The sequence below is a fragment of the Anastrepha obliqua genome, chromosome 4 (genome assembly GCF_027943255.1).
Source record: "Anastrepha obliqua isolate idAnaObli1 chromosome 4, idAnaObli1_1.0, whole genome shotgun sequence".
NCBI lineage: Eukaryota > Metazoa > Arthropoda > Insecta > Diptera > Tephritidae > Anastrepha > Anastrepha obliqua.
In genome coordinates, this window is record NC_072895.1 from 51,039,948 (window position 1) to 51,062,471 (window position 22,524).

The 22,524-nt window shown below is 34.6% G+C and overlaps 1 protein-coding gene across 4 annotated transcripts in view; it reads left to right on the plus strand.

The window, feature by feature from the left end:
- Nucleotides 1–22,524, plus strand: part of LOC129245781 (arginine kinase-like) — a 91,203-nt gene that overhangs the window by 66,324 nt on the left and 2,355 nt on the right. For 2 of the 4 annotated variants that reach the window (XM_054884163.1, XM_054884164.1), the window contains exons 12-14: nt 3,185–3,305; nt 21,522–21,593; nt 21,675–22,181. In XM_054884163.1, the coding sequence (XP_054740138.1) occupies nt 3,185–3,305; nt 21,522–21,593; nt 21,675–22,181 (700 nt within the window). Of the gene's footprint in view, nt 1–3,184; nt 3,306–9,918; nt 10,188–15,961; nt 17,357–21,521; nt 21,594–21,674; nt 22,182–22,524 lie in introns of those variants that run through there. The other 2 variants (XM_054884166.1, XM_054884165.1) reach the window with 2 other exon arrangements.

Below are 22,524 nucleotides of genomic sequence, written 5' to 3' on the forward strand. Positions count from 1 at the left end.
TAATCTTTTCGCATTATTTCCATGTTTAAACTATTATGTGAACATGCTTATAATCAGTTGATTTAGACTCAGTATGTACTGGATTTCGATAACTTTTGTACATTTTGAAGTCAATTTCGTAATTCCGCGAATGAAGATGTCCTCGTCTCTATTGGTAAAAAACTCACTCTCATAAACCTCTTTTGAGGAGAATTTTGCATTAACAAGACAACTTTTTAAAGCCTTGTGATAAAAGTAGCTTATTTATTTATATATTTGTAATATTGTCTTAAGCGACCGCCGTAGGCGAATGGGTTGGTGCGTGACTACCATTCGGAATTCACAGACAGAAGGTAGGATCGAATCTTAGTGAAACACCAAAATAAAGAAAAAGGTTTTTCTAATAGCGGTCACCCCTCGGAAGGCAATGGCAAGCCACCGAGTGTATTTCTGCCATGAAGAAGCTCCTCATAAAAATATCTGCCGTTCGGAGTCGGCTTGAAACTGTAGGTCCCTCCATTTGTGGAACAACATCAAAACGCACACCACAAATAGGAGGAGGAGCTCGGCCAAACACGTAAAAAGCATGTACGTGCCACACACATATATATATATATATATATAATATTGCCTTAAAATTTAAATTCTACTTTAATTGTTCTGGGCTTTGGCTGCGCAGGTCTTAAGCAAGGATAGTTCCTGATACCAGTCCGGCGTATTTACCGAATGCAATAGGGCCTCCAAAACAGCTCTTATCGCGTCTAGCGTGTTGCTAAATATACATATTGCAGCCCGGCATTGTCTTTCTAGTTCGCAAATTCTAATCGTTTCGATTCAATCACCTGCTATTAGAGTCTGGTCAGTTGCTGACAGTGATGTCAGGAAAGGAGTGAGAGTTTCTTTTGCTGGAAGCAGCTATAGTGAATCATTTGCAATAACTCCCACCAACCGCACAATAAAGCATTCTAGGTCGTTAATCCACTTTTAGTGCTCCTTGGCCCGACATTCAGCAGCATATTTTTCAATTATTTTTGTCTTATGCGATTTAATTTCCATTTTATTTTAAAGAGCGATAAACTTTTTTACCTTTTAGCAAAAAAAATTGCAGTCACTAGTTGGTTTAAAATGTTTCTTTTTCACCAATTCCGGAGTCACCCATACATCGAGCTTTTTCGTAAAGCCAGTACTGTGTAAATAATTCAAAGGGGTCCTTGGGTTAATGTTCACTTCCTAGTCAGTAGTTATTAGTTAAGTGCTCACATACTGCGATTTCCATGGGTTTATTGGCTTTTTCGAGTATTAGCCAACCAAATAGAATTATGGCGTTTGATACTGCATTGGCTCCATGAGCACCACAATTTTTTTCCGTATGCTATAACTTATCAACTTAATCGGAGAGTATTTAAGAGTCTATCAAATTTAGCTATATACATAGATCTCCGGTATAAATCCTACCTTATGCGCAGAAGACAGTTTATGCCATAGCAAACACCAGAACAGCGAGTTATCCGATCAAATCGGCTCTGACGAAAAAAAATGTTTACCAAGTCTAAGATACCAACCGCAGAAATAACAGATGGCTATGTTCCAATCGTACAGCTGTTCATGTAGTCATACCCACGAAGTTTCTAGCCATTGTTTTAGGTGTTCTTTAGGTAATTTCTTTAATGATGGATTTCGAGTAATTTCGCTGTATATATCGAGGCTCTAGAGATAGTAGTGAAACTCTGGATAGATAGTAAACGCGGTGATAGCCAATACATCTTTTGACGAGTTTCTGCTCCTTCACACAAAGTGTGAAAATTGCCATGACCATAACACCGGACTTATATGAACCTAATCCTCTGGATTACTAAGTATGTGGCATATTTGAGCTGAAACCAATAAGCATCCTCATAACCCCACTTATTCCCTGAAGGCTGCAATTAAAATCGTTATGGTCAGTATGATTAATCAGAATTTGATTCAAGCATGTAATCGTTTCCAGACCCGGATCGAGGAGTTCATTTCAGCTAATGGAGGTTTTATGGAATAATTTTTTAGAAATATTATTAGTTAATGTTGTATAAAAAATTTGTGGTGTTTCTTCAAATTTTGTTCAAAATAAGAACTAACTGTTGTACTCTCAAATATCGTACACACCCAGTATATGTTATGTGTATAATGACTAGTACTTAAAAATTGCCACTGACAATTTTTCTCTTACTACATTATATGCGACACTAAATTCCCTTGTAGTAGAGCTGCAGGCAATATCTGGCCAGTGTTACAATCCTACACCGGTATTACAGAGTTTCCCGGACTGGTAGACTATACACAATTGCCTGCAACTACCATAGCAACGTTCATAACCCTAGTACATCAAGGGAAATGTGGGAGCGGAACGTTGTAAGAGAGGGCAAGTCCATCTCTGTATACGTAGATGGCTCAAAGCTCAAGAGTAGGGTGGGAAGAGGTATATTTTAGAATTATGTGAAGATCTCCTTTAACTTCCGGCTACTGGAGGGCCATGACACTGGTATAGTAGTGTAATGCGATACCAGAAGATTATATCTACATTTTCACTGATAGCCAAGCGATGCTTAAGTCCCCCACATATCAGTCGAAAATCTCGAAGGTAGCCATAGAATGCCACACATTTCTTAACGAAATGGCTGAATCATTTCACACAAATATAAGATGGGCTCATAGAGACATCGAGAATAACTGCATGGATGGTTAACTAGCGAGAGTCGGCACCAAACTCACTGATAAGTACACAGATAATGACATACGCATACTCCTACAGACTTGTAAGCTACTTATTTAAAAAAAAAAAAAATATCCTTACAGTGAACGACAGATAGCGAAATGAGCCCACACGTATTATAGAATCGTCCGACAATTGTGGCCGACTCTTAATGCTAAACGCACAGAATCTCTGTTAAGCTAAAATAAGCACAGTCTTAGTAGAGTGATTTCCATTATAACGAGTATAAACGATATCTAATAGACAGACACGCCCAGAGAATGGGCATACTCGGGTGAATCTGAACGATTCACATTGGTTTTTGGGAGAGATAAGCATAAGTTCTCCTCGTGGCACTACAATGGTCTATGAACCTGAGTATGTCGCATAGTAGACAATCGCTACAACCTAACTTAAGCTAGTTTGTTTTTTACTCTTTAACTTTTCCTCCATCTCATTTTCTTCTCTACTCCGCAGCTCGGTCATACACCAGAACTCTATCAGCATAATGAGGAGGCCAAAGATATACTCAACTATAGACAACTACTAAGTAATTTCGGCGCTGAAGATCTCGAAGATGAACTGTTAAATGATCAAGGTAAGGCAACAATATTTTTATTATAATAACAATTTTTTATGTATGCCGATAAACAAAGGCAATTGTAAATACAAATATGTATATGCAGGTGTGCTTTGCGTAGCGATTTCGCAGTATTTTTTTGTGCTTTTGTTTCTGTTATTTGTTCTTGTTATTTGTTTATCCGTTGATTGATTTTCCTTAGTTTATGTCTTAATTCAAGGTTTGCGCAAGTAACTTTTTCCACTTTAATTTTCCACCCCAAGCACGGCAAGGCTGTAGCTGTAGTTTACTTGTAAGGCGGCACGTTATCTTGATTTGCTTTAGAATCCTTTTAGCACTATTGACTTGTGGTTTTGTTTTCCAGTAAAAACAGTACACCCGCTCATCATTAATTCAAAATGCAATACATACATATATGTATTAATTTTTTTACTTTGAAAATGTGTGTGTAGGTAGCATTGGTAGTGGCTAATCTAACAGACGACTCGAGGGTGTTCAGGTGAACTTTTGTTAGTTCTACTTAAATTAATAATTATATTGGTTTTTACTTGTAAGCTTAACTGGCGCACGGTCCCATTTTATAAACCACCCATCAGATGGTGGGTACAGTGATAGTGCTAGTATATATGTGTGTAGTAGCAGGTGGCATCTACGAAAAATTCTACCGTATGGGTGTGTAAGTTTTTTAGTATGTGTGCGTGTATATTAATGTACATGAGTAAATACCCTACCAGCGAAATTACCGGGCCCTTAATCGGTTATTCTTTTTTAAATTGTGAAACATAACTGGTTCGCGTTCTTTCTATAAAATTTATGATTATCACTATTCTAAAAAAATACATAATTGAATAGATTTAGTAGGTAGTCCAGCTTAATAACTGGCATAACTTAAAAAATCGAAAAATATTAAAAAAAAAAATAATGAGAATTAGTGTTAGGAATATTATCAGTTATATCCAGAATGAATTATAATGAATAAAAAAGTTTAAATTGATACGTTTTTTGTTTTAGCCACACATTTTTACACTTTTTTCTTTCTAATAAAGTTTTATACTCTACTAGTTGAGCCGGCATTGGACAACGGGTTATTTCTTTAATTTAAGTACTACACCTTTTTTGATAGCTTAAAAGATGTACTAGTTTTTTAAATTATTTGCAGAATAGTTTACATCCCAAATTTTTTGTTGAATGGTGAGAAGTAGAAAACACTCGGTGAAAAATCGTAAATTCATTAATTTGTCAAGCAGCCATTTGTACTGTCAAGTCTTTTGGTAAAAATTTAGTTGACGATTTTTATTATTTGCAAAAAAAAAAAAAACAAAAATAAAAAACCTTTAACTAAAAATCTAAAACATCGGACAAAGAAACAAAAAAAAATTTTAATTATCTTCAAAATCAAATATCAAATCAAAATCTTAAAACGATTAGGTTTTGGAATTACCTAAGCAATAATGTATTTAAGTATCGAGAACGAATTATTAACATATATAAGTACAAAGTATACCAACTAAAGCTTAAGGGGTTCCGGTGGATATTTTCATTTTTAGGACATTTTCAGGATTTTTTTTTACAATAAAAAAATGAAAAACGATATTTAAATTTTTGGGTTTTTGCATACAAAAAAGAAAACAAAACCATTTTTTTTTAATTTTAATAATTTTAAAAATGGCGCTGAAATTGACCCTCCCGACAAATTGGACCTGGATGGTGTTGTCTATTTTTGCTCTCTTATTTATCTGAAACACAAAAACCAAAAAAATTATAAATCAGTGTGACTGTAGCTATGTGCCGTATTAGAATAGAATAAAAAAAAAATTGACAAATGGCGCAGTTTTGAATTTGATACTCTAAAAATGGGGTTTTTCAGTTTTTTAATAAAAAAAAAGTACGAAATAATTGAAATAATAATAGGATTCTAGTAAGGGCAATAGCTATTGATGTTGTGAACAACATATTAAAATTTCAGACGATTCGGTTGGATATTTTTTTTTTTTTTTTAAAAACACCAGGCCGAAAAAAGTAGTTTTGAGATAAATGAGTTTAAATTTTTGACCATTCAAATGCGACTATTAATGCCGTCACGTGGCGAATCTGACTCTACGTGCTAAAACGGCTGTAGAATCGCAAATACTTGGAATATGCTTCCAAAAATTTGACAGTATATTCTGAAAAGCCTATAATTTCGAAATATCAAAATAAAAAAATTTATTGTTTGAAAATTCTAGGCCACCTGGGCCCCTTAAGTGCTTCTTTCTGAACTTATGAGGATTCCTCTCCATAAAATTCGTTTTTACACTTTAATTTGGTAATTTCTTTTATTTAAGGGGGTGGTAGGGTTTAGCGCTAAAAAAAAAACACTTTTTTTTTAATTTTTTACAGAAATATGGCTTAAGATACTTTAATAAAATCAGTTGCATGTTATTGTACATCTTTTCAATAAGTTTTTAAAAAATATTAATAATAAAATATTGACAAATAAGCCCATGATAGAGTTTTTTTGGAGATATGTTTTTCGAGAGGTGCTCTGCGGTGCCAATCGGCATTCGTCGTAGAATCATCTGAAACCAAAAAAGTCGAATTTTTCAGTTAAAGTATGACGTAATGCTCCCCCCCACATGAATACAAATTTTTTTTTTTCATTTTTGTAGTTTTGGTGGCAAAAAAACGTAAAACGAGCATTTTTGGCGAAAATTTTCGCCATATTTGTAAGTGAAAAACAACCTTAAAAAAAAAAATAAAAAAAAAACAGTGTGGGGGGGAGGTATTTTTGATTTAGAAAACGTGTGCCAAATTTGAAAAGAATCGGTTGAATAGTTTCGGAGTTGTGATTGGCACCGACTTTTAAGAAGTCGTTTCGGGAAAAACACGTTTGAAAAAATGACTCTGAAAAATTATCTATGCTCCGCATTCGAGGTAGAGTGCCTACAAAGGCTATAACTTTGAGAGTTCTGCTCCGATCCACTTAAAATTTTGACACAACATTCTTGAAATGATTTACTATAAGATGAGTGAAGAAAAAAAATTTCGATTTTGTGACCCTACCCCCGCCCCCCCTTAAGACTAGTAGAATTTTTATCCACTTTTTAAACTATAAAAGGCTGCACAAAAGTATTATAATATTCTGGCAGTTTGTTGCAGAATTTTTTAAAATATTGAACAATAGCTTTCAAATTCATCCAATTTGCGCAAATCCATAAAATTTTTGGATGGTGTTAAGTGAGGTCCAAGACTATTGCATATAAAATAAAGAAACATGTTCTTGCACCAGACTTGAACCTCTCTTCTCATAAGTGCTGTTGCTGAAACTTGTTCACTTTCGAAAAGGTTCTGATATAGCAAGATCCAATTTGAGGGATTTGATATTGATTTCTACCGCCCGTGAAAATATTCACATTGATAATACCCTGAACGATTTGGAACATTTGCGCAGCTGAAATGCTTACAATATTAGCCAGATTATCAATATCTGTGAGATTTCTGTAACTACTCAATAACTTCTCATCCGATAAGAAAAAACGCATGTTGGCGTAAAATTGCTCAACTTTTAAGTATTGCATCGCTTCTCTTTGTCAGTATTCGTAAGTCGAAGGATTCGGAGTCGTGTTTTTTTGTGGCTGATGTAGTGTTACAAATGCCTTCGCAATTACAGCGGCCGTCGTCTACTGCGTTGTTTGTCTACTGGGGTGTGACCACTAAAACAATCCCTCCTCCTCCTCTGAGGAGACTCTCTTCACGGAACTACATTCTACATTACTTTGGGAGGGTCCACAATGACGTCCGTGAAATGGACCAGTTCTATTCACCCATGTCTGGCCCATTCACCATACTTGTAGCCAGCTTCAGCTTCTATAGGCTTGTTTTCTTATGTTTCTGTCTGTGAGGCTTCGCTTTTGTGTACTGTGTTGAGGTCTATCTCTTTTTCCGTAATATGTCTTTAATGTATCTTTTAACCGAATTCCAGCTGCCCGTTGTTTGTAAACTTGTATTTTCAGATCTATAATTTGCTATTTCATATCCACAAATAGTAATTGAATTAGGACTCCATTGATAGACCACTTGATGGTCGCCCCTAATATATTATAGTATAACTTAAGAGTCTATAATGTTAATTGCGGATTTATATTTTTTGACTACATAATAAAATGCACTCAATTAAGATTTTAACCCATGCACTCGAGGTCTTATTCGCTTTCGCGAACCAGCAGCTCGAGACGATTTCGGCCAAATTAGGTAAACATTTTGCAAGTACCATATTTTGAAAACATTTATAAACAGTAGATAACACAATTTCACCAGTATATTTATTTGTGTGTCGAAAACAAAAAAACTTTGATAAATATTACACTCTGAAATTAGTTTTGCTGTGATATGTAATGCAATAATAGCCAAAATTCATCCTATCACAGTAATCCAAATTTTCCCGCCCACCTCCGGGCATGTCATGGTCAGAGCAAATCTTGCAGTCCTTTTTTGGCTCTTTGGCTAAGCCCACCACGGGTGCTGTAGCAGCGTCGCTCAGTAATTTCAAAGCACTCGGGCGCTGCTGGAGTTGACACTTCAAATCGGCCTGGCACCGTAACGGCGCCGCTCGAGAGCAAAGGGGTAAGGTTATTTCATTTAAGTGCTAAATATTAAATGTTTCTTCTTTATTCCGAATTTATACTCAATTCTAAACTGTTTTCACTCAAAAATAAAATCCAAAAGTAAATTTTGACGATTTCACTCAAAAATAATATTCACTCACAATTAATATTCAATTTTAATTTTCTTAATCGAGTATGATGATTACATATGTGTGACATTTTTATACAAAATCAAATGTTACGTTTTAAGGCATTCGATTTTTTATTTCTCGGCGATAACTTAAATGAAATTTGTGACATAAACAACTATTTTAAATTTGTTTTGGCCCCACTTTGAAACTACTACTACTTTTGAGATAATAACAATTTTAAGAACTTGGTTTTTTCAGAACTCAAAAATGTATTTTAACAATATTCCGAAAACTATTCTACGTTGTTAATACCACTTGATATTTGGGTTTAGGAACGAATTTCGCATTAGTCAGATGCCAAAAAATGACTTTAAATCAGTGTATTTACCGACAAAATCAATTTAAATGATTCCAATATAAATTCTATATATATATTTCCAACAATAAATCTATCAATTCAATTTTCAGCAAAATTTTTTTATGGAGTGCTTATCTTATTGAATTGTTTTTAGGGATTAATGAGGCCTACTTCTTGCTTATTGGCCCATTGTGAGCAAGTCTAACCCAGAAAATCCAGAAATTATGGTAAATGAAATATTGGCGAATTTTTTTACTGCTTAAAAAACCCTCACGTGCCTTGTTTTTTTATTTAAATGCATATACCGACAGCACTTAAAAATGCACCCTTTGGCTTAAGAGCATACATAAGTAAAGGGTTTTCCAATAAGAGGTGTTATTCCCGTAAAGAATTAATGGTTTCGTTGCTTGTGTGGCACATCGCGGAGTCTTGATGAAAATAAACGTTGTCCAGATCAGTACCATCCAATTCCGGCCATAAAAAAATCGTTAATCATCTCTCGATAGCGCAATCCATTCACCGTAACTGTTGCTCCAGCTTCATTTTCGAAAAAGTAAGAGCCAATGACTCCGTAATCTAAATGACCATAAACCGCACCAAACAGTCACTCGTTGAGGCTTTTCAACAATAACAATTTTCTGGAGCCCCAGATCCGACAATTTGCTTGCTGCCGAAGCCACCGAAGTGGAAATGATTATTTTTCGATGGAGTTCCGGATCATTTTCATGCATTTCAACCACCCAATCAGCAAAGACACGACGTTGTTAATGATCGGCCGCTTGAGTTCTTGTATTAACTGGACTTTATAAGCGTTAAGACCAAAATCTTTATACAAAATACGGTGTAATGACGTTTGTGGAATGCCTAATTCCAAAGAACGACGAGGAATGGACAACCCTGGGTTTTCTTCTTCTTTCGCCTACAACAGCAATATTTTCGGTTGTTCTTGGGCGACGTGCACGGGTTTTATTCTTCACATCACTAAATTATCCCAAAAGCTCGAATTTTTTCACCAATTTCTGTATTGCGGTCCGACAGGGTGCTTCACGATGTCCCAAAAATGTTCGAGTTTTACGAACCGTCCATTCACCATTTTTATAGGGAATTTTATTTATTTGAGTGCGTTGTTTAAGCGTGAATCGTTCCATTTTTATTAATGGCGTAGTTTCTACTTATCAAATATCAAAAAATGACAGCTTCAGAATTGACATCTACCGAAATAACGGGCTATTCAAAATAACACCTGTTATTGGAAAACCCTTTATAACTGCATGGAAGATATGCAATATCTTACATATTTCATTCGCTTCCTCAATTATATAAAGCAAACTAATTTTGGTTCGTATGCCAGCGTTGAGTAACTAGTCACCAGCAGGCTAGTTTCCACTCATTAAGTTGTATGCCAGAAATTGGCCTCACAAGTGTGTAAACAAACATAGGTGCTTACATATAAAATACACTCAGTCTATGTGTATGTAAGTATATTACATACTTACATGTGTATTGGTAATGGAGAGTCGTGTGCTTTTACGGCAGTTAGTCATTGATTTACTGTTCTGGTCAACACACGTGTGCCTGCGGTTTTTCTAGGTCACTTTTGATTATTTTGGCCGCATTCTTCCAAGTTATTTCATCCACTTTCATTACTTTTGTACATCCAAAGTTGTTAGTGGCTAAAAGCGAAGTGCTGACTGTTCAAATAAATTTCTATTAAAGCTTTGAATAAAATAATACGACTTCATAAATTTATATAGTACGGAAATGGCGCAAACATTTGTGGATCGCGAGTTCTTCAATAGTCTCATCAATAATATTGATGATATTTTTGGTATGTTTATATAGTTGAATTTTAAATATGGTACACTCGTATAGTGAGAATAATAGATACTTTTTGGTGGTTTCTTTCTGAAACATTTATTGGAACGCAATTAAAATTTATAATTTTTTTAAGTGTAAATTAGTCTCATCAAGCGCGCAGCACATAATTCATCATTGCTGTGATTAAGTGCCACTTTGTAGTTAAAAACATTTGGTTGAGGTGCAGTAATGCTAGTGCGGACTTTTGTGTGCCAACAAGGGCTCATGTGGGAGTTTTAGTTCATTATTTCACTTTAAAGAAAAATGTGGCGGAAAGTCATTTAATGTTTATGCAGGCAAAGTGTGTATGCAGTGTGATTTAACTGACAGAATAAGCAGCTAAGTAGCCACGTAGTATAAGAGATTTGAGAAAAAATATTTAAAACCGCAGTAATAAATGTATAAAACTGCAAAGCATTTCGAAATGATTCCGAACTTTCTAGGAATAAACGAACTTTCTGTGAGATGTGGTCTGAGTAATACAGCCCAGACCCAATTAGCACAAAAGATGCGCTTGTAGAACCACTGCTTTTTATTACTCGAACCATCTTGATTTGACTATGAATCTACCTATGTCGTCTATTTTCATTTCTGAAATTTCTTTCAAGTTAACCATCCAGAATTCCCACAGAACTCTATGTCATGGAGAACCAGGCTTGGGCACTCACACAGATAGTGAAAGACTGTTTCTTTAGATTCTTCTTGATTACAGCTTCTGCATCTATTGTTGGCATGGTCTCCCAAAGGCTAGTGGCTCGTTATAGTTGACGTAATTCTGAATATGTCTGCTCGTGAATTTCTTAACTACTCATCAGTTCTGGATTCGTTGAAATTGGGCCTCATTTGTTTAGTTATTTAGCAGGTATTCGTGTTAGTCCATCTGTCAACGGCCTGCTCTGAAATAGCGAGAATACCTCCCTTTTGTGCATGCCTTGAGGACAACCTATTTCTACTACTTCGGATTCGTTATAGGATGGCCCCTGTCTTGCCAGTTCATCAGCTTTCTCATTTGTTTCTATGTTCCTACAGCCAGGTACCCAGATGCAAGTGATGTTTCTCGTGCTCATTAAAGCATTAACTTCTACTTTGCATTGTCTGACGAGTTTTGAATTGGGTATGGGTGACTCCAAAGCTAAGATGGCTGCACAAAAGTACTTCCGATAGTTGTGATCGTAAAAAGAGAAATTGGGTCCCGTACGAATTAAGTTCGAGAGTCGTTGAAATGCGTTTGACAACAATAAGAATTTCTGCTTACCTGGAAAGAAAGAGAATCATGATAGGCGTTGGAAAATGTGTACAGTGCATAAGGGAAGAAATACTACTACTGCAAAAATACTCCTCATCCGCTATTAGAAAAAACTTGTTCTATCATTTAGTGTTCTATAATTTAGTATTTCATGTCCGAAGTATCGAACTCGGGCAATGGCGAATAATAGTTGGTTCGGTATTTGGCCGAGCTCCTCCTCCAATTTGTGCTGTGCGTGTTGATGTTGCTCCACAAACTTAGTGACCTACAGTTTTATGCCGCCTCTTAATAGTAGATAATTTTTTTGTGAGAAGCTTTCCAAGACAGAAATTCGCTCATAGAAAAAACTTCATTTTGCCGTTTGGTCTTTCATGCGCGGGATTTCGAATCCGAGCATTACCAACTGGTAGTCACGCACCAACCTTTAGGCTACGGCGCTACTTTATTTCATAGGAAGAAAGTTCAACCATTTTCTCAAACTTACGGCAGCCGCCGTAGTTGAATGTGTTGGTGCGTGATTACCAGTCTGCAGTTCGTAGGCTCGAATCTCCGTGCATGAAAGGTATATATGAGTATATTTTTTCCATTAAAAAGCTCCTCATAAAAACGATTAGCCGTTCCGAGTCGGCTTAAACCCATTCGGCAATTCCACTTCTTGTGGAACAACATCAACGGCCAAACACCCAAAAAGGCTGTTAGCGCCAATTAAATGTGTATGTTTATACTTAGTCCTGTCAAAAATTCTGTTATACGTTAAGTCCGAGATGAACAATTTTAAATTTTCATTCGAAATGGTAACCATTTGCTTTTACATACTATAAGCCTTCAGACGATTAGGATATTCAGCTATTGCAGCACGCACGGTTTCCATGGATACTGACGTCGCTACTAGAACTATACATAACATTTTTGTGAGGTCTTCCACAGGCCATGTTTCCCAATTGTCAGACGGCCACTCTTCTGCGTCTATGAACCCAGGAATATTGTTTCTTAGCGTGCTGTATCGTTGGCTTATGGGCTGGAGCGGAATCTTGCTCAATTGCTGTACCATGCCTTCTTCGACATTCTCCTGGTAGACTTTTACCCCGGTCTTAACCATTGTTTTCGCAGAAATGAAGAGATGTAATGCCTATATCCCCATCAAACCATTACTGAGGCTGGATGGTGGCCAAGCTGAATCCGTGGAAAAAGATTTTTTGCATCTTTAGAAGTTTTAGCATAGATTTTGTCATTTTGCTCGGTCGTCTCTAAAATTCACTTTTAAGCGCACATTTAAAACACAAAATGCAACTATTTCCCATGTTCATGAGTTTAAGGATAGGCCTGGAGAGACGATAGAAAGACAGCTGAGGAGAAGGTACTGAGATGATTCCATCCATCCTCCAGACATCTGCTGTACAAGATGAGTTGACGAAACCTTCATTTCCAGGAGGACACTACAAGTTTTGAAGGGAAGCACAATTATTTTTACTTCTAAAATAAAAAATTGCGAATAAAAAAGTTTACTTACTAATTTAAAAATAAATAAATAAATGAATAGATAAACATATAATATTTTTAAAGATGATAAACGCGCACAAAGTTACAAAAGAAGTTTAGGGCGCACAAAATTGAGCACAGATACAACATTTTTGTATAATATTATTTTTGAAATCCTAAGATATCAATAAAAGCACGTTGTTTTGAAACAACCATACTAGCTTAAGCCCTAAATAAAAATACTCCCCTACTTTGGCAATGGAGCGATGATGAGGTTTACTTATATAATTGTCACCACATAAACAGCTTGCTTATAGTAAAGTATGCCCTGCAAATAGGATGAAATATGATAGGCTAATTACGGGTCACTTTTATATCGAATCGATTTATTTTCTTAAGGAAGCATAACTAGTAAAAGTGAATTCGAGAAAGTCTGTTGAAAACATTGCTTGAGCAAAGCTACAACAGTGGCAGCCACAGTAGCAGCCACAGTATTTCAAAATAATTTATAATAAAAAAAACAGAAATGTTTTCACATTCGTATTTTAACCGTAAGCAAGCACATTTTTAAAATACTCTTTTATAAGGTGTGCATGAACCAAAATGAAGTATTATTAATTCAAATTTACCACACTCTTATGAATATTTGATTCAAATTTGTTTAGTTGCAGGAGGTAATGGATCAATTATAGAAATTGGCACATTGCACGTGGATTTTAGTTTAAAACACACAGTGGGGTTTAATTTGAATGAATCAGGAATTCAAGTATTGGTCTTAAGCAGTTTCTGTTGAATTTTTACGCACTCAGCCAAAAAAGGCACTCGGGTTGTAACTATTACGCTTGCATTCGATTTTTTTTCGATTTTTTTGAGTTCGTATAAAGCATCAAAATATCAATATAATTTATTCACTATTCACTTCATTGGTTCACTAAAAAATTAAAAAAAAGAAAAATTTTTTGATTAAAAATTATTTTCGAAAAAAAAAATGTTCACGCACACGTTGACAAACAATAAATATACAATAAATTTCACGGATGAGTCTTCCTTTTGCGCGAATAGTTGCATACATCGTTCTTGATGTTCTGCGGGTAATCGACAACTGTAACGAACTATTAAGTATCCAGTTAAGGTCCATGTTTGCGGCTGCTTATCCGAAATATGATTTGGCCTTTTATTTGTCTTTACCGCCTATTTCAATGCAGTTTTGATGAATAAAATGTAGCACAAAGCTTGATTATCGTCAGCTGCATAGAGGTTTTATTAGATTTTATTTGATTTTACTTGATTTCATTTGATTTTACTTGATTTTATTTGATTTTACTTGATTTTACTTGATTTTATTTGATTTTACTTGATTTTATTTGATTTTATTTGATTTTACTTGATTTTATTTGATTTTACTTGATTTTATTTGATTTTACTTGATTTTATCTGATTTTATAGGATTTTATTTGATTGTACTTGATTTTATTTGATTTCAGTTGATTTTACTTGATTTTATTTGATTTTATTTGATTTTACTTGATTTTATTTGATTTTATTGGATTTTATTGGATTTTACTTGATTTTATTTAACTGTGGATTTTACAAGAACACAACGATTTTAAGCCTTGAATCAGAAGGTGTGTCGGATTGAAACTTTGCCAGTCTCCTGGCAACCCTATTGGAAATTTTTGTATAATAATTAAACAAAAACTCAAAACAAAACAATATTATCAAGGCAAATTCGTCTGATTTGGAGCCGATTACTTCCACAACTTGCGCAGCAATTAAAACAAAGAATGACTCTAAGATGTGAGGCCCACAAATGGGGGGACCTACAACTTCAAGCCGACTCCGAACGGCAGATATTTTTTATGAGGAGATTTTTCATGGCAGAAATACACTCGGAGGTTTGCCATTGCCTGCCGAGGGGCGACCGCTATTAGAAAAATGTTTTTCTTAATTTTGGTGTTCCACCGAGATTCGAACCGACGTTCTCTTTGTGAATTCCGAATGGTAGTCACGCACCAACCCATTCGGCTACGGCGGCCGCATATGATAAATATTAAAAGACTTTACAATACAGATTGTTAGGACGGTTTCTATTAGACAAACTGTATGTTGCTTGCAGCTGTAATTTTGCTGGATATCTATTAGCAGAAGGAATTCTATGTTGATATTTCGAAGGTTTCTTATACTAAGTATAAGTATACATAGTACTATATGACTAATTAAAAGTTTTAATACATTTAATATTTATTGTTAATATTCACAAAAAATATACACTTTAGTTAATTAGTAATTTCTTATTCTTCTTGCATTTTTGTTTGAATTTTCATATTTCTTTCACGCAAGCGTATCAGTGTGACGTCACACTTGTTTGATAAGCGCAATCTTATGTTCTATCGTTCTTGCATCGTCATTGAGTTTTAATCACTCGCATCTACTACCCTGTGTGCACTGGATACTGTTACTTCTTCATCTTTGTTCTCACCTAAATGTGGACCAATTTCAATATTTTAAGGATATATGGCAACCAATTCCAGTCTGGTTTTTAACATATTTTTCATTAATCTGGACTAATACTATTTCTGCCATTTTGGAACGATTTTTGAAGAAATTTTTAGTGCAGTGATTAAATCGAAATCTTATCTTGTGTCTTTCAAGGAATTAGGGAAACTTTTGTGTTTTTCGCACATTGCTTCTTATCAACACTTAAGCATGCTTTCATTACTTTTTTGTGTTATTATTATTTTTTTTACTATTTTCGTTTTCATATTTCGCATTTTAGTAAATTTTGTCTAAACGTCGCTTAAAAATCATTGCTTCTGTGCTTGCATATTTAATAATCCTAACAAAACCCGGTATTAATTCATAACTTTTATTTTTCTCCCACACATGCCTCACCGTCACACACACATATACCTTTACACGCTCTTTCTATCTTTTCTTTCTTTCCCTCGCTCTCTTTTTCAAATGCGAACACTCATCGCACCTCAACCACCAATCTACACAATCTGAAAACTCCCCAAAAGTACCAGATGATCTACACAGCTCACGACGTCAACTGCAAGATGTTGATATCAACCGTACGCTCGATCGCTGCTTCAGTGTTATTGAGGAGTCCAGCAAAGCGCTCAGCGCTACCGCTGCCACCGCATTAGCGCATCGTAAGCCCTTAAGTGCCTGCACAATGCAACTTTCCGTTGTCAGCTATTTGAGTCGCTTTCTCAAACGGAGTGTCTTCGAGAAAATACGTTTGCGGCAAACACGACTCGATCACAATCTCTTCGATGTGATTTGGCCGGCGATGCGAAAAACTTCAATGTTGCGTCATCTCGAAGAGGATATCAATTGTGGCATCATAGCGCCTGATTTCGATGTGTTTGTCGTCTTCCAGGAGTTCCTTGTGCCACTCATCAAGGATATGCACTGCATGAATATTAACGAAGATTTTAAACCACATCCGCGTATCGCATTCTTTCCAATGGAGAATGGCATGCGGCTGAATACAGCCGGTTTCAGCTTCGACGATGAACAGAATTTAATACAACGTTGTAGTGTGGAGTGTTCACGAAATTTGGAAGAGTTTGAATTGCCATTGAGTTTGACAATAGGACAAGTGGAGCAGGCCGAACGCATGATGATGGGTAAAATTTTCACCAATCACTTTGTCGAAGCGATCGGAGAGACGGAGTCGGGTAGTTATTATACGCTGACGGAATTACTCGAAGAGAACTCGGAAATACGTGCAACACTAAGTAAATTGGGTCTCATGATACCGCTACACGATACGAAAGATCCGGTGCAAGCAGCGGAATCACTGGCATTCAATGGCCATCTCTGGCCATATGGACGTGGCGTTTATATCAATTCGGCATACAATTTGGCACTCTGGCTGAACTGTCAGGAGCATTTGCGGGTCATATCAACTTCGAATGATTCAAATGCCGCCAATATGGGCGCGGCCTATACGCGTGTCGGACGAGTTATCAGCTTTCTCGAGCGTGAATTACACTTTAAGGAGAGCTACTTTTTGGGTTACCTACAAGCACGTCCCTCCTACTTGGGTACGGGCTTAAAATGTACCACTACCATAAAATTGCCAAATCTCATGAAAGAAGTAGACAATTTGCGTCATCTCTGTTCGGTGCGTGGACTCAATCTCATTACGCAGAATCCCATGTCGAAACTGGTTGTGCAATTGGTGAATATGCAAAGCTTGGGCGTGATGGAATATGTGCTCTTTCAGGACTATTGCACGGCAGTAACGAATATTGTGTCGCTGGAAAAAGATATGTCCTTGACGAACTCAAAGCACATTGCCTCAATGTTGGTGAAAATATTCCGTCGCAAAAAAAACAGTCTAGTGGAGCGCAATTAGTGTCACCGAATAAAGGCATCAACAAAAAATGCATCAAGTAGCGCAAAGAGAAAAAGTACAAATTATATTTATGTATGTAAACAAACTTCGCCAAATCATAAGGCCATCATTCTTCTCTTTAAATAAACAAATATTGAGGCAACACTTTGCATTATGTTAGACTATATGTATGTGTGTATTATACATACAAAGCACAATTAACACCTATAGGAAATATTTAAATATTCAATTATAAAAAGCATTCAAATTTTGCTTTTTAATGCTGCGCATCATTATTACATACAAACCTAAATACCTAAATGAAAACAAAATGCTTCTGAGACTTTGTGGGTTGTGAACCTTTGAACTGCTACAAATCCGGGTTCGTACATTTTTTTACTGATACCACTTTTCGTGTGTTCACTTCAGTGTCCTGTGTGTTTTTTGTTTTTTTTTCTGATTTTTCCATCACAGAAAAAATTGTATTGCAAAAATGACCGAATACGAATACTTTGTTTTTAGTTGCAAGCTAATTTTATGCATTTTCAGAGTATTTAAATATTAGCCTTACTAATATATCGCAATTTTCTATTTTTTCGGTTCACATTTTTTATTTTATTTTTATTTTCTACTTTTTTATTATTTTTTTTTTTATTGTTTATATAAAAACAGCACTTGTCTTTTGTAAGTAGTTAATCACGAAAATTTTTTATATGGCTCATTAGTGATAAATCACACACTTTGTTCACTGTAGAAATTTAAAAAAATATATACTTTTTCCTTGTTTTTGTTTAAAAATTGCCCCAATACTTTAAAAGCGACATACTCGAAGTATTGAGATAGGGAAATTATTTTATATTTGTATTAACATTTACTTCTATTTTAAATTTTGGAGGAGCTGCTCCTCTTAGTTTGATTCGTGCAAACTTTAAACGCGTTTAACTCGATTTTTTTGTTTGCCAAGAGGACTGGGCTTGTAACTCGAGCAAATCCGGACCGATTGGCTAGAAATTTTTACATACATATATTCTGCATGGAATTATGAACGGATTTTTTTCGACCTATTACGTATTTTGTGTTTATATACAATTTTCTGATTATTCTCTTTTTAAGTTCTTTTGGATTGCACCACCTTTTTTTTAAACAACCCATTTTTGCTGTCTTGATGGACTGGAAATTTTAATTGCATTGATATCTAAATGTTCATTTAACTAAATGGATATTTTTTCTTTGAGTGATCGGTGCGTTTTTTTATTACATAATTTAAAATAAAAAAATAATAATTTTCTGAAATTTGTTTGTTTTTTATTTTTAAATTTTGAACTTTTTTTAAACGTCGTTTTGTGCAATCTTGACCGATTGACTGGAAATTTTAACTGTTTATTGATTCTTTTTTGTGTTGTTTTTGTTTTTGATATATCTTTCGATATTTTTGTTAATATTTTACTCTAATCTGAAAGGAAAAATATCTTTGGATAATTTTTTTTTAATATTTTTTTTTTTAAGCGCGGCCTTTCCTCTCTTGACCGATTCACTGGAAATTTTAACTGCATATTCGTACTTTTTTTTATGGATCGATGTGTTTTGTTTTTTTATTATATAATTAAAAATCAAAAACAAAAACCAAAAATAAAACTTTCAGAACTTTTTTCTAAAATTTTAATGTCTGTTTAATTGCGTTCTTTTTACAATTTTGACTGATTGACTTGCAAATTTAGTTGTATATAGTTTTGTTTTTAATTTGTAGTTTGTGCGTTGTTTTTTGTTTTTTTTTTTTGATGGACCGAGCAGTTTTTTTTAATACCTATTTAAAAGAAAGAAACATTTTCGGAAATTTTTTTTTGAGTTTTTCGATTTTTTTTGTAAAGTGCCATATTTAGAATCTTCACCATTTGGCTTGAAATTTTAACTGTTTATTAACCTTCTGTGTTCTGTTATTCTTGTTTTTTTTATATGGATCGAAACGTTTTTTCCTTACCTATTTAAAGGAAAAAATATCTTTGGATACGTTTTTTTTTAATATCTTACTTTTTTATACCTATTGAAAAGAAAAAATATCTTTGGATATTTATGTTAAACATTTTTGAAATTGCGCCCTTTTTTTCCTCTCATGACGATCGACTGGAAATTTTAGCTGCACATAAATATTTTTTTTGGAGTATTGATGCGTTTTGTTATTATACATATAATCCAAAATTAAAACTAATAACCAAAATTTAAATTTTCAGATTTTTTTTTTAATTTTGAACGCCTTTCTAAAAAGTGTTCTTTTTAAGGTTTTGAGTGATTGGCTTGCATTTTGAACTGTATATGGTTTTTTTCATTCTTAACTTCTAATTTGTTTTGTTTTTGTGATGAATCGAGAAGTTTGTCTTGATACCCATTTAAAAAAAAAAAACGTTTTCAGGTCTGATAGTTATCACAAATCTAATGTAAAAAAACAATTTCGAGTAAGACTTTTTGAAAATTTTTAACTATTCTTTTAAAGCGAGCTGTTTTTGCAATTTCCACCGATTAGCTTAAAATTTTGGTTATTTATTCAAGTTTCTTTTTTGACGGTTTGATGCTTTGTATGTGGCAACGACTTTATTTGTTTTTGGAAATTTTTGAAACATTTTCTCTTATTCTTCTAGAGCTATTCCATTAAAATTTTCTAGTGTACGCCCATACACCATTCAAAAAAAGTATTATCGAGGTAAAGCCATATGGCCGCCCCTTTCTTTTGTATTATTTAAATAAAATTATTTGTGAAACCTGAAATGTGTACAATAGAGAAGCTCTCATGGAATTTTGATTTATTTAAATTTGATTGTTTTGTTGTTCTTGGCGGTTTTTTCTTCAAGATTACTAAATGTTGAACAAAAACTACACCATAATTAGACATTTTATTCAGAAGACTTAGTCGCTGATCCTATTGCTTGTTACCATAATTGAAAATATTATACTTAAGAAAGGATAGATATTTTCCACGGTTGAGGAAATAAAAGCCGTATTGCTGGAATAGCTCAGACCCATAACAAAAAACACTTCGAGATGGATATTTGTGAAGGAGAAAAGAAAGGTGTTGATGAACAAGAAAAAAAAAATACTTTTGAGAAAAATTAAACTAAAAACTAAACTAAACATAATTGTTTTTACAAACTTTGGATTAGAAATAATAATCGAATAAGATTAAAATAGGGTAACCAGAACTAAAGAAAGAAACCAGCAACAGTGTGAGATCAAATTAATTCCATCTTATTTAATTTAGCTCCATTCATTCCATAATATATCAGATATATATATATATATATATATATATCAGAAATTGTGGTATGAATTGAGCAGCTATTTAGATGAGTTGTGGGCAGTTATACAATAATTACGCGCTCACAATATGGGCTGTATGCTTTGGCTAATTGTCAAGGCACAAAGCGTAGCTTATTCCGGAATAATAAAATAGCGGCCCTCCAACTTCTGACTTGATGCCCTTCCTCAAACCATTGCTCTAAAACATTTTTAATTGAGTGCTTTTTAAGGATTTTTCTGCATGTTAACTTAATCATCGGATCGGAAAATATTGAATTTGCTCTTATTAGTAAAATTCTTTAGCAGTAACCAGGAATTTCAATCTTCCAGATTATTTACGTGTACAATTTTCTTTTTTCACAGCGCTTCATGTTTCACATTTTTCTGAAAATCAGTTTGTTTGTCGGCTCGAGCATATTAAAAAAGTTAACTCCAAATTGTTTTTTTTTTTTGTAATTTAGTAGTTTCGAGATTTTGTAAAATGTTGCAAATTTTGGTATAAAGGTTTTTGGAGTGAAATATCTTCGAGTTTTTTAACAGTGTTATGTTTTTTTTAAGTTTTGGAAAAAATATACTTTCCCAAACAGATTTTTTATTTTTTAAAATTTTTGAAAAACCAGCTACTAATGCGTGACATGGTTGAGCACGGAATTAAGTATACCCTTAGGGAGATTTCGTTTTAGAAATTAAGCTCCAAAAAGCACCAAGTATTCATTAAAATGTATACCATTTTCGCTTTAACCAACCTGTTTTCTTTAAAAATTCATTTAAATAAAAAATCTAACAGATTTCTCTCAATCGCACAGTGTTTTTTTTATATAATATGCATATTATTGCTTTTTCTTAGTGGTAGGTGTCTATATATAAATGAATTTATTATTGCAATAAAAATAACATTAAAATAAACACAAGTTTATTAATTATCACTCCGGATTAATTTTCAGGTCAAGTTGAAAATGGTAGCAGTCAAATGAATCCTATTTTCAAAACGGAGCAAGGCAAATATTTGGCAAATAGTGAGTTATAACTTTCATATGGATATCTGCAATTACAAAACAAATTTAAAAATTTTGAATTTCCTCACCATCTCTTCCCAGATCTAGCTGATCCACTTATCAAAGCACTCACTGAAATCGCCAACAAACGACCCGAGGATCCGGTCGCTTTTCTTGCTGATTATTTACAAAATTACATGCATCAACGCGATCCCGCAGAGGCAAGCAACAGTGGTAAGACCAATTCAACCGCACCTATTACGTCCAACTCGCCGATGCTGCGTCGCACTGGTATGGGTTTGCAAAGTGTCCATATTGGAAACGGCGATGAAGATCGCATAGAAGAGGATCACATTTCAATCGCTGATGAGGAGGAGGAGTCACATGCCAATCTCGATGATCGCGATGAGCACGGCCAAAGCATGCTACATTTTGCTTGTGCCCGTTCACATCGACGCGGTGCGCTGATGCATCTTATCGAAGAATCAAATGTCGATATAACATATCGGGATGAATTGTATAGGACGGCGCGTGATGTATCGCTACAAGCGAATCAGCCATCGAATGCGAAAGATATCGATCGTTACGTGCTATCGCTAGCTGTGATTGGTAAGTTTGCAAAGATAAAGGCAAGAGAGAGAGAGAGGGAGAGAAAAGGAGAAACAAGTAGAAGCAAAGAGGTAGAAAGAGAGAAAGAGGTAGCGATAGGAATAATGACATTTATTTTACTTCAAATATTTCGCCCAAAAGTCGATGCTTAGATTAAGGGGAATTGTTTAAGCAACCTCCGCTTCCGTTTTTGTTTATCATTTCATGTGCCGATTAGATCGCTGTGTTGCTCAAAGAGCTCATGAAATGGTAAATTTAAAGCGTACACCCCATGAATACCACAGTTCCACATAGGTAATAAGAACGAGCCACAAACTCAATAAATTTAGCCAAAGGTGTGTAG